The 12,335-nt window shown below is 34.1% G+C and overlaps 1 protein-coding gene across 1 annotated transcript in view; it reads left to right on the top strand.

Annotated features, from left to right (window-relative positions):
• Nucleotides 1-12,335, top strand: part of Alk (Anaplastic lymphoma kinase) — a 1,262,077-nt gene that overhangs the window by 1,006,559 nt on the left and 243,183 nt on the right. Inside the window, exon 13 of the mRNA XM_081725826.1 lies at nucleotides 2,070-2,220. Within this exon, the coding sequence (XP_081581952.1) occupies nucleotides 2,070-2,220 (151 nt within the window). The remainder of the gene's footprint in view (nucleotides 1-2,069; nucleotides 2,221-12,335) is intronic.

The raw sequence follows: 12,335 nt of genomic DNA, 5'->3' as shown, positions 1-12,335 counted from the left end.
GATGACAAGACATAGACACAACCTTCAATTTTAAAATGTATTGTGTTTCGCTAGGAGAAACTACCAGGAATGCCACAGTCAGTAAAGACGTTCTGGGGATCGAACTTCATGATGATAAGAATGAAGGAATGCCACCACATTAAATGAAGTCATATCAGAATCTAGTTTTGCGAAGAGTACAATTAACATTTCTTTCCAGTTTTATTGGAGATCATAAATCAATAAGAAGAAATTAGCTCAAACAATATTTCATTAGTGTCAAATACAAATGTAGTACTAATGTCCCACGTCATGCTATTTAAGCTAATGGTATATCACACTTGTTTTATGAAGGGAAACATTTATCTTACCTTTGAAGTTTAGAGTTTGAAAACCCGAACAATATTTTGGAACATGAATGGTTTTTCAAACTATGAAATGCATAAGTGTCATAAGTCTTGTACAACGGCTTTGTCTATCCATCAGTCTTTCTGTCGGCAAGTAGCAAGAGCGAAAATGAAAAGATATCGATAAGCGTTTTTTGGATTCTACTCAGCGCCCCAAGAATAAGCTTCATCTCCTCCGATCAACCGTTTCCAGTTTCAACGTTGATTGCCATAGAACAGAAATGATACTGCTTTTTTCTTAATTGATTCAGCGTCTCAAGAAAAGATACTATTATTATGGCCCTAAAATCGGAAGTAGTGAAAGTTTACTTGTACTTTCAGTATCAATATTGATTTCTACTGAGCAAAAACTGTAATCGATATCAACAAGCATTTTTTTTATTCAAATAGGAAGTGATAGAAATCATCCATTTCCGGTTTCAATCTTTATCGACATAACAAAAACTGCAACAGATAGCAACAAATAATAAATACTAAAGTTCTGAAACATAAATGTTGAGCAGACAGATAAATCGGCAGATATAAAATTATTTTTAGTTTTAACCCTATTGGCCGATAGTCTAATAATCGTGCACCGGATATTATTTCTAGGGAAGGAACAAACTCACTAACTCTATGACCGAGTGACTGATTTAAACATCTTGCACTCCTAAACAACTCATGGCCAGAGGCCCCTCATCCACCATTACATCCACTCTGTGATAAGTTGTCCACTAATAATATCGTCCAATTATACGTATCTTTGAGAGTTTTACTTTATTCACACACTGTTTATCCGTATGTATAGTTTCCATTGCAATATAGAACTAAAAAAACAATCATCCAAACCAAGCAAAACCTAAAACGTAATGATAATAATTTAGAAAAAAATAATTATTTCAAATGTTGATTGTTTTTCCTTTACCGCTCCTCTGAGTTCTGCGTCCGTAGTCAGCTTGCTTTGTTTGCCCAGTCAGAAATAAGACGCTGCTAGACCTATGCAACCCGAATGTTAAATCTCTTCATTGACTTCTGCCCTTAGCCAACTGGATTCTGTTTCTATTTCCTATTTCTATTTCTCCGAGATCCATCAACCAGCAATTTCCTCAAAGCAATTGGATATCAATGATATTGAAGCTTGTTGGATATTCAAACTTCTCTCTGTTGTCCTCCCATCTGCGCTTAGATCAACCTAATGCTATTTTTCATCAGTGCAAAGTTAATAATGAGTGCAAGTATACGGATCATATGCAATATCATATTTCTTCGAACGTGTGAGAACATTATGATCTTAGCAATCCAGGGCTTTCACATTTTAAATGTTGCATAACAAAATATACAGTTTTTAATCTCATGGCTTCAGTGTGTGACCATGTTTTGTGTGCGAGACGTAGGTTTCCCTAAAAGAACATTTTATAATTTAATGACTGCCTCACAAGGACTTTATCTATTTCTTCTCGGGTTTGTTATAATTTTCTTGGTATGTTGTACAAATCTGATTTAAAATATATTTAGGAGACACCTTTCTAGTGACTTATATTCGTACTACTTATAAATATCCATTATTGGTATGAGTATATTACAACGTTATTAATTTATATTTCTGTATTTTTTTGTATGTGTTATCGAAGTAATGAAATACACATGGAATATTGAAATAATGGAATACGTAAGTACATTGTATTTTCTTTTATCTTCTTCCAGAATAATAGCGAAAGGTGCAGGGGGAGGCAAAGGTCGAGAAAGTTTCCAAGGGACCAGTGGTGGAGCTTGGGCAAGAACCGTCCTAGAACTAACAGAAAAGGAAAGGATATACATGCTGGTTGGGCAGAAAGGGAAGAGTCCATGTTGGGATGTAAGTAAAACTGCTTTAATTTTATATTGAAGGCACATTAAATATACAGTTCGGTTGAGCATTAGAATACCGTTCTTGTAAAATAAAATACAAAATAATAATAATAATAATAATAATAATAATAATAATAATAATAATAATAATAATAATTTCTTCCTCAAGTTTGGTGCCTAATCGTATATGTGGTTATTGTACACAAAGTTTCACTAAATGAGTGATGTGAGCCAACGTGCCTTAGGTTTAAGGATTTACTTTTTTCGATTTTGCACTCTAAAACTTTATTTTATGCAGGGATGGAAAATGAAAACGCTCCGGACCGGTTCCTGAACCGGTTCTGGGTTGTGGCTTTGTTAAGGAACCATTCTGTTTTCTTCACGAAGTGGTTTCCGAACCGGTTCTGAGATGTTAAGAGCAGAGAGGTGCGGTTCTTGAACCGGTTTTGAGACATCAAGAAAATGAAGAACCGGTTTTAAGATGTTAGGAAAAAGGTCGAACCGGTTCTGGAAGCGGTTCTGAGACGTTAGGAAAAAGGGTCGAACCGGTTCTGAGATGTTAGGAAAGAAGTCGAACCGGTTCTGGGAGTAGTTCAGAGTTAGGCTGTTGTTCAAGAGCCGGTTTAAGAACTGTTTTCATACAAAGTAATTCTCGGTTCAATTCTTGAGTTAAGACAGGAACGTTTCTTGAACCAGTTCTAATATGATAGGAGAACGTCAAACCGGTTCTAACAGCGGTTCTTACATGTTTGTGAAATATATATCGAAAAAGAATATGAACCCAGTGATACTGATACTAAATTTCGATATGTATACATTTATTGATAGCGCTTCGTTTTAATATTCCACTGAATGTAATTTGTCCTATATTGATATTATGCATCTGAAAATCAATTCTTTGCGTTAGTACATTTTTCTTCTTTCTTTCCTTTTTCTTTTTGTACTATACATTTATGCGTTATCTCGATATGATGTTATATTAGAACCTTATCACAAATTTACCTTTCTCAAATTACTGTACTTTTCTTTTTCGATAGTATTGTGAATCTAATATTTATTTATTATTTCATCTATTTTCCACTAATCTTAGTTTGTTCTATTCTATAATGTTAATTCTATATTATAATATATAATAATATATAGTTAACTAATGTATGTATTGTAATTACAATTATTATATTATCCTATTGCACACAAATATCTCATATATTTATTTGTATGTAAACGTAAAATGTACGCCTTCTATAACTGGAGTTATATATTCGACTGAGGGAATAATTAAGAAACTAAATAATGGAATAAATAAATCAGTCCATCATTTCCTACAGAGGAAACAACGTTAGCAGAAAATATCCTGGTGACGTCCCGTGGATATCAGATGGACGTCAAGACGAAAACAAGATGTCCATGGGACGTCCCAGGTATGTCTTACTTGTTCTTGTATGGTATCCACGGACGGGTACCGACTATCGCAGAACCGGTCTTTTGTTTCATTTTTCAAATCTGGTACAAACACCGGCCCTTTCCTCTTCTGACTTCTCAGAAAGAGCATCAGAACTGGTTCTAGATTTTTCTTACATTTAAAAACTGGGTCTACTTTTATCTCACCTAAAAGACCAACACAAGAACCGGTCTCTGTAGTTTCATGGCATCTCAGAACCGATTCTATTTTCTCTTCATATTCCGGAACCGGTTCCACAACCACTTCATAATAAACCAAACAGATTCTTGAACCGGTTCCTGAACCATGGTCAAAATGTAGGACCAGTTTCGAGGGCGGTTCTTAAATGTAGGAAATATGTTGAACCGGTTCTGGGAGCGGTTCTTAAAGTTCAGAAACCAATAGAACCTGGGCTGGGAGTGATTTCTAAAGTTAACAAAACAATAGAACCGGTTCTGAGGACAGTTCTTACATACAACAAAACAATGAGACTAGCTCCTAACTTTATTCAGAACCGGTTCTGGAGCAAACAGAGGGGTTCTTTTTCCATCCTTGATTTTATGCCTACAGCTTGTTATACTCTGGATAGCACTTTCTAGTATTATTCTCTTTCTAGTTTAATGACCTTAGAACAAACTTTTGGATATTAAAAAGTATAAAAATGTATCACAGAATTTTTTTATGAATGTAGTAAATAAGTATGCAAGAAAATGTTTGTCACCTTTCTCTATACGAAGGTGAAAAACATGGGCCTACGTATAGAAAATAAGTACAGCAAACACTTGAACTGTTACAATAATTAGTTAATATGCAAAGACAAATGGATATGGAGATGGTATAATATGCTACATAAATCATATAATGTTTTGACTATTATCACGATCCGAATAAATATACTATGAGATTTGTCTAACTGAAATGTCGATAGGTTAGATTGGAATTTAGGGTCCCGTTCAGCACCTAAGCTATATAAGACGTGAACCTACAGATTAACGTGGAACTCGAACCACAAGAACTATCACGGGAAATCGAACACGGGTTTCCAGCACCGAATACACATACACTAATCATATAGCCAAGAGGGATATCTGAAAATTCAAAATATATTACTCAATCAATGGAGCGCTGTTATTGAGGGATTCCTGAGGTACTCTATTGTTTTAGAAATTAAAATATAGAATTTCCACTTCCCTCATGAAAGCAGAATTTTCGAAAACAGGGAAAAAGTATACAATAACTATTTTAAATGAGGAGATTATATACTGAGTTTCATTTCTCCTACTTGAGGGACTTGAAATTTCCTACTTTGGCAATAATTTTGAACACTTTTCTCACTTTTTAATCAAAACATTAAAAAAACGATAGGTACTATCTATGTTCCAAAATTAATTTTGAACTATTCAACAGTTTGGATTATCGAAATTGCGCCCTCGAGCTCCTACGTGGCTAAGCGGTTAGCGTGTGCGCCTCTGGCGTGGGAGACCTGGGTAGGATTCCCAAGTGGGACCTCATGTGGTTCGGATTCCACGTTAATCAGTAGGTCCACGTCTCATATAGCCTCGCTGTTGAACGGAAGGTTAAACTTAAAATCAACTCAACTCAACGAAATTACGCCCTCCCTCTTAGAAGTGGAATTTACGAAATTGCTTGAACAAGTGTCTTATTATTTTTTATCGCGGAGTTCTTATATCGAATTTCATATTCTAACTTCAAAGAACTTTTGAAATTCTCTAATTTTGGCATACATTTTAAATCACCTCTCCTTTAAACCTCCTATTCCCCCTTAGGATACGCATAAAAATTCTAAATAACATATGATCCAGCTTAAGGTAGATAGTATGTTCTAAAATTTATTTTAAATAGTCCTACTGTGTAAATTTGTATATGGAATAAACAAACAAACAAGTAAATATAAACAGCGAGCTTTAAATATAAGATTAATAAATGTAATGGGATTAATCTGTGATAAGGTAAAACACTCAATGCTTCACAATAATATACACAGTGCATTAGCTGAGTGACCGTTGTTCTGAATGACTTTGCCGCTGTTCTATAAATGGTTGCTACGACTTGTGACTTTCAAATACCTACGATCAATATTAACAGGCCAAAATCATATCCAAAAAGAAATTACATATCGACTGAAAACAAGGAATTTGCATTATTATTCAGTTCAAAATCTTTTGTCGTCGAGAATTCTGTCGAGGAATTTGAAGCTTGATATACTGTATATAAAATGATATTCGTGTCTATTGTACTGTATGGTTGCGAAACATGGTCACTTACTTTAAAGGAAGAACGCAGACTGAAAGTATTTGAGAATAAAATTCCGAGACGAATATTCAGACCCAAGAGTTACAGGAATGGAGAATGTCGGAAACTTCATAACGAGGAACTGCTTAATTTTTATCTTTTACCAAGCACTGTTAGGTTCATCAAGAGTAGGAGGTTCAGGTGGTATGTCATGTAGCCAGAATGAAACAAACTACGAACGCTCTCAATGTTTTGACTGGAAATCGAATCGGAAAATGACCATTAGGAAGACTAGGCAGAGATGGGAAGACAATATTAAGATGGATCTCGCACAAATAGGAATACAAATTAGAAACTGGATCCAATTGGCTAAGAATAGAAGTCAGTGGAGAGCTTTTGTGAAAGTGGCATTGAACCTCGGGATTCCATAGGCCATAGAGTTTGTTAATTAGTTAGTTAATATTAAAATATAATGGTGTATCTTACGCGTATTTATGATTTATGTAGCTCTAGTTACAATCCTGGAAATATCATCTTGACACATAGAAGTCACAACCAACTAACGTTTTAAAGTAGTTAACAAGAAGCTTGAGATCATTTAAGTCAATGTGAGAAGTGCTTAATTACAAACGCAATGAGAAGAAACAGCGTTTCATTACTGACAACCGTTAGCAGATTCTCAAATTCCACGCATTTCACAGTTCCACGGATTGCGTCTTCTGTTAATTAGCTTTCTTCCGCGAATTCCATCCACAGGATCTTCACTGATTGTATTGCAGTTAAAAGGAAATTACGTAGCGAGTCTAAATGGGGGAGAAAAAGATTCTACATTTCCTTCCTTGCTTTTTACGAGTTCGTTTGTGAAATGTTCCACTCTGTCTGGTCAGTGAAAGAAAGTGGATAACTGGAAGTTGAAAGATAAGATCTGCTATAAATATTCTGTTTGGATACCAATGTGACTAGTATCTTAAACGAAACTTTTAATTAATCGTAATTCTGCTGTAAATGTAGTAGGCATTGAGACAATACATAATTCAACCACAGTAAAAATAACTTTGATTTCCTACAAACAAGTTAATAGTTAAATATAGACTCTGCTAAAGACAGTAAAAAGGATCATGAGATTCCATATTTGGGGTATTTGGAGTGGCATTTTGCAGTAAGAAAAACTACATATCCTTTTATTATGGGCTCAGTGGTAGAGCGTTCACTTCTGGTGTATGGGGTCCCGGGTTCAAACCCTGCTCCGCCAAGTGAACTTTGTGGTGGACAAACACCGTCTGCGTGGATTTTCTCTGGGTTCTCCCGTTTCCTCCCACTTTCTTCATTCCACCATTTCATTCATTTCTCATTATCACCGTCTCCTTTAGCCTAGCCGGCATAAGCGTGGGACGTTAAACTCAAAGATTTCATTTCATTTCCTTTTATTATGTGTATCCAACATTTCTTTGCTATTATGCAGATTGCGTAGAAGTTTGAGGATATTATAGATTTTTAACATATATAGATAGTCATCGTTAACGTCACCGTGATGATATTAACGAATTCATTTCATTAACAAAGTCGGTCAAGATAATCGCTGTAACTGTCTTTTGCGAAAAACAGACTTCAAAAATTCGCTTTCGTTCAGGAGTTATCGTCTGGAATAACCCACGGACGGACAGATAATCTCTTTATTCTTCAATAATAACTAGGGATTATTAATTTCCGTTGTCTCCTCAATCTACACTAATACATATAATATACTGTCTTACAGTCTTCTAAAATTAAGAAGTTAACTTTTACTTCCCCTCTTGTTTAATCGTGCCAGAAAAAATACAATATCTACTCGTTCGTTGTTTGACGTCATACTTGTATTAATCGATCTCTCATTTTACTGTAACACCTTTCATAAACATAATCTGCACTATAATAATTAGTAGATTCGTTTCAAACGCTTCCGCGAATAATGTGGAAAATGAAATTTCAACGTAGTATTACCATTTTTACAAATCCTAGTATGAAGCCATCGAAATTACATTGGTTTCAATCATAATACATAATGCATAAGCATGAAAGAGGGGCGACATTAATTAAATATTCCAATTAGGAATAGGAGAGTTAGCAACAAATCATAGGCAAAGCCTCTCATATGCTGTCAGAATACTTTGTTCAAAATCTATGTGGCGGAAGTGTATTGCTAACTACTGAGTGAATAATAATAACGGATGAATAACAAGTGTCTATCGCGGGACCGTTAAACTACAGCCCCAAAGGTAACTTCTTAATTTATCGTCTCTTCCACTGAGTTTCTAAGTACATACAGAACAAAGTACTTCAAACGAATCTTTGATACAGCTCATGTTTAATGAAAATGCTATGTAAAATAAGCTGTAATCAAAACTTGATTTTAGCGTCATATGGTTATATCCTGTAAACTAAAGGAGACGAATCAGAAATGAAGGGGAATGGTTGACGAGTTCAAAATGTGAGAGGACGCAGGAGAACTTCGAGAAATACACAAACACGATGTTGTATATACACCAAAAACTCATGTGGCCTCAAACCAGGAACTCCTATGTCATTGTCATCGTGTCCCATTTTGAGCTGTAAAGCATTTACATATAAGATTCGGCTGCCATGGTAGATTGGAATGACTCAAGATATATACGGACTCACGGAAATTCTAATTATAAAAGAGAAACCTCTCAGTCTGCAAGTTTATTACTCACACTAATTCCTAATTGTAAACAGCCACGCTAATATGTGCCGCTAAATGCACTGCCTGTTTGTCAGACACAAATAGTTTGCGATAGCGTGACGACAATTTAAAACTATTATCACGATTTAATTGCAACTTAAAATTATTTTTTTCAACTTACTTATTTCAAAGTAGGACAAGGTCCTTAAATATATTTATATTTCTACTTTAATATTTGTGTAACTACATGTTGGTTAGTGGACAAACTTAAAAATATAGAATTATAAATAAATAGTTAGAAACGAGCCGAAGACTCGTTGGCAAAAGTAGTGCATGTAGTAAATAAATAAATGTACCAAATAATATCAAATTAACATTTATAGTGCACAAAGCTATATGCAAAATAAGAGCGCAGAAAAGTAAGTCTGTTCAGATTTTTTTTTTTTTTCATTTTTGTGCCCTATCGTGTCTTTTATCAAACTTTTAGTAGTGGTAGTTGTTCTTCCTACTACAGACAGTGGAGCAGTGCTCCTCTAGTTCGTTTAGCAAGAAAACAAAATCAAATAAGTAATATCTAAAATCAAAATCAGAAAAAGAGCTTATAATTAAACTGATGTGATAGGTACGAAACAAGCACAAGTAATTTTTACGTTCGCAGAGTTTTATGAAACTATTTTTTTTTTTAATGAGAGTTGCTCTAAAATAAGTTCTTAAAATTGAGATGGGGAAAAACGGTGGCTTAAATGTAGATTTCCGGTGGAAGCCCATGCGATTCTGCTAAGCTGTAAGTCCACGTCTTACATAGCCTCGCTGCTTAACGAGCGCTACACTCAAATCGAATCCAATCTTTCATCTGAAAAAGTATTCCTCTGCGTTGCTTCTGTGCCAATTTCATCAGGATCTAATGATAGTTAAGCAAGACCATGAAATTCATCAACGGCTGATAGTGTTAATAGCATAATTTATCACGCATAACTTCAGCATAAATTTACTAATTTTGTTGTGGTTAATATTTTATTTAAAGAGTATTCTTATATCTTTACTATGGTCTTGTGTATAAATTTCAATAGTACTCTTCGAGCTACATCATAATCATGATACCCCTAAGTGACTGACAATGTCAATGCCGCAATTGTGTATAAAAAAAATGTTCACTGATGTTTCACAGTCCGTCCCATTTTATAGGACGTTAGTGTTTTACCTTAAGTTTAGATAACTACCTGAACTACTAGGGTGGCGAAAAAATAGAAAAATTAAACAAATTTAACAGAAAAATAACTGAATTCAGAAAGACATTTAAAAGCCAAGTATATTTTTTAAATCTTTTTTATGAAAAATCTCAACCGAATTCAAAGCGCTAAAAGATCAAAAAATAAAAATATAAAACGATAGAAAGCATAAAATAATTCATTACTATTATCTAGAACAGTACTCTTCAACCTCGGAGTCGTGACCCATAGAGGGTCGCGAGAGGTATTAAGGGGGTCGCGAAGATGAGCGGAAGAGATAAATATAATTAGAATCTAATACCGGAAAATACTTTTAAGTATGATTTTGAAATTTGTTCTTACAGGATTTTTTTTTTTTATACATACTGTTAAGAACAACAAAAAATAGGTCTACTAAACATTTTTAACAGGTGCAGAGTTGTTTAAAACTGAATTTAAATGTAGGAGGTACGATATGAAACTAATGAGAGCTGCATATTAAAATACCAGAAAAATACAAATGCAACAAAACCTGCATATTGAAATATAATTAAAATTGAAAGTTAATGGAATACCTGAGCACGGCGTTATTTCACTAGTGCGGCAATGTCCGGTTCAATCTTTGTGACGCACATTATCAAGACATTTAAAATACTCAATAACTTTTTTAATAACTGTCCAAGTTTTTTGTTAACCAAAATTAGAAGTCACTTTATTATTTAAAGTCACAAGAAATGGATTTTACTATTATAGAAATAGATGGATATCGTGAGATCTCCACAATAGGTATATTAAAAACCCCATACAAGGTTATTACAAAGCAGAAATTATAAGGCGGTCGCTAGCAAGAGGATGTGATAAAATGGGGGTCGTGATAGGAATTAGGTTGGGAACCACTGATATTAGCAAAAACTGAAATCTATGCAAAGCGAAACAAAAATTAAATCCTTCACAAAATTACCACTAAAACTACAATTTTGTATTAGACATTAATTTATTTGCTTGCAGCGAACTAACTTTTTTAAATGATAATAATAATTTAATAATAATAATAAATTTTCCGCTTTTCATCACTTTCTTGAAGTCGATTAAGATTTTTTAAAAGTCTTTTTTATTATTATTATTATTATTATTATTATTATTATTATTATTATTATTATTATTATTATTATCTTAACGTTAAGGATTAGAATAGCCTTAGCTAATCATTCCAAAGCTAATTATTCCGAAGTTGATGATGAAAGAAATATTCCGTAGTTTTTCAGCAAATTAAATTTAAAGGGACGAAAGAATTTTTGCATTCCACTGAACAAAGATACCAATGTACAAAGAGACGAATATTGGTCCAAGGTATGAAAATATGACTTCCAATTATTTGGAATTAACCAAAGGCGGAGAGGAATATATATTATTTGATATTACTTTGCTTCTCGAGTTATCTTCAAAATTGAAAAAGAAAAATGAACGATCAAATAAAATATAAAATTCTAGAATAAGTAGTTCTAGAGATGAGAGGCCAATTTTGTGATCTTAATCACTAGGAGTCTCCACATATCACAGGGAGATGGAACATTCAAGGACTCTGAAAAGTCGGGGACGGCTCGATCAATACTTGCCACTCCATGTGAAATTCTGAAGAGGAGCCATCCTTCTTCGGCCAAATGATGGGGCCTTTCGCTTCTACACTATACAACGTCAGAAGCTTCCTATTTAGATGCGCGGAGGGGGGTATTTATTTTCAATGTTCTCGCTTCATTGAGCTTGTCTCTAAAAGAGAATTTTTCTCCAAGGAAATCTTTTCTTCCTTGTTTTTTCTTTTTTTTTCGTTCTTTTCTCCGTGGAGTTCTAGACGACTGTGAAAAGACTATTTCTAATGATCACGTAGCACGAAAGATGCCCATGCAGCACAAGAAATATATTACCTTAGTTTTCTTAACGCCTCGGTCCTTAGAAAATACGCCATTCTGGATTTTTTTCATTATTTTCCAGGCGTTTAGTAACTGTGGAAATTTAGAAAAAATGATTTACTATACCTGTATCTGCATTGAGTTAAACAGTAATATTGTATTTTAATATAACAACAACTCTGTATAACTGAACCAGATCAATTCCTTTTCTGTCGACATATGCCTGTTCAATTGAAGGGGTTAAAATAGTATGAAACAGCAAAACAGTCGGAATGTGACGTCGACTTTGAAGTCTATGGGTAAAAGCTAGCGCTACTTTTATTCTTATTCGTTTTATCGGTAACAGTCTTAATAGTTTGTTTGTTTTTCTTCTGAGAGACGTTTTACGAATTGTTTAATTACCACAACTTTTTTTCGTAATTTTAATTAACTGAATGATTTCGAAGATTTAAAATAATGTATTTTAGTAACGTTTTACTTTACACTTTGTTACGTATACAGTACGGTAAACACATTTAGTCAAATAAACATTTGTTAATTGAAACATTTCAGTGCTTCAACCTATAAACATTCAGGTCTGGAGCTTTAACAAAACTGCAACAATAATTGTAGCACTCGAGCCAAAGGCGCGCT

This window comes from Thermobia domestica, chromosome 9 (assembly GCF_964235325.1).
Source record: "Thermobia domestica chromosome 9, izTheDome1.hap1.1, whole genome shotgun sequence".
Classification (NCBI taxonomy): Eukaryota; Metazoa; Arthropoda; class Insecta; order Zygentoma; family Lepismatidae; genus Thermobia; species Thermobia domestica.
Note: the sequence above shows the minus strand (reverse complement) of the source record. Positions and strands in the feature narration are given on the sequence as shown.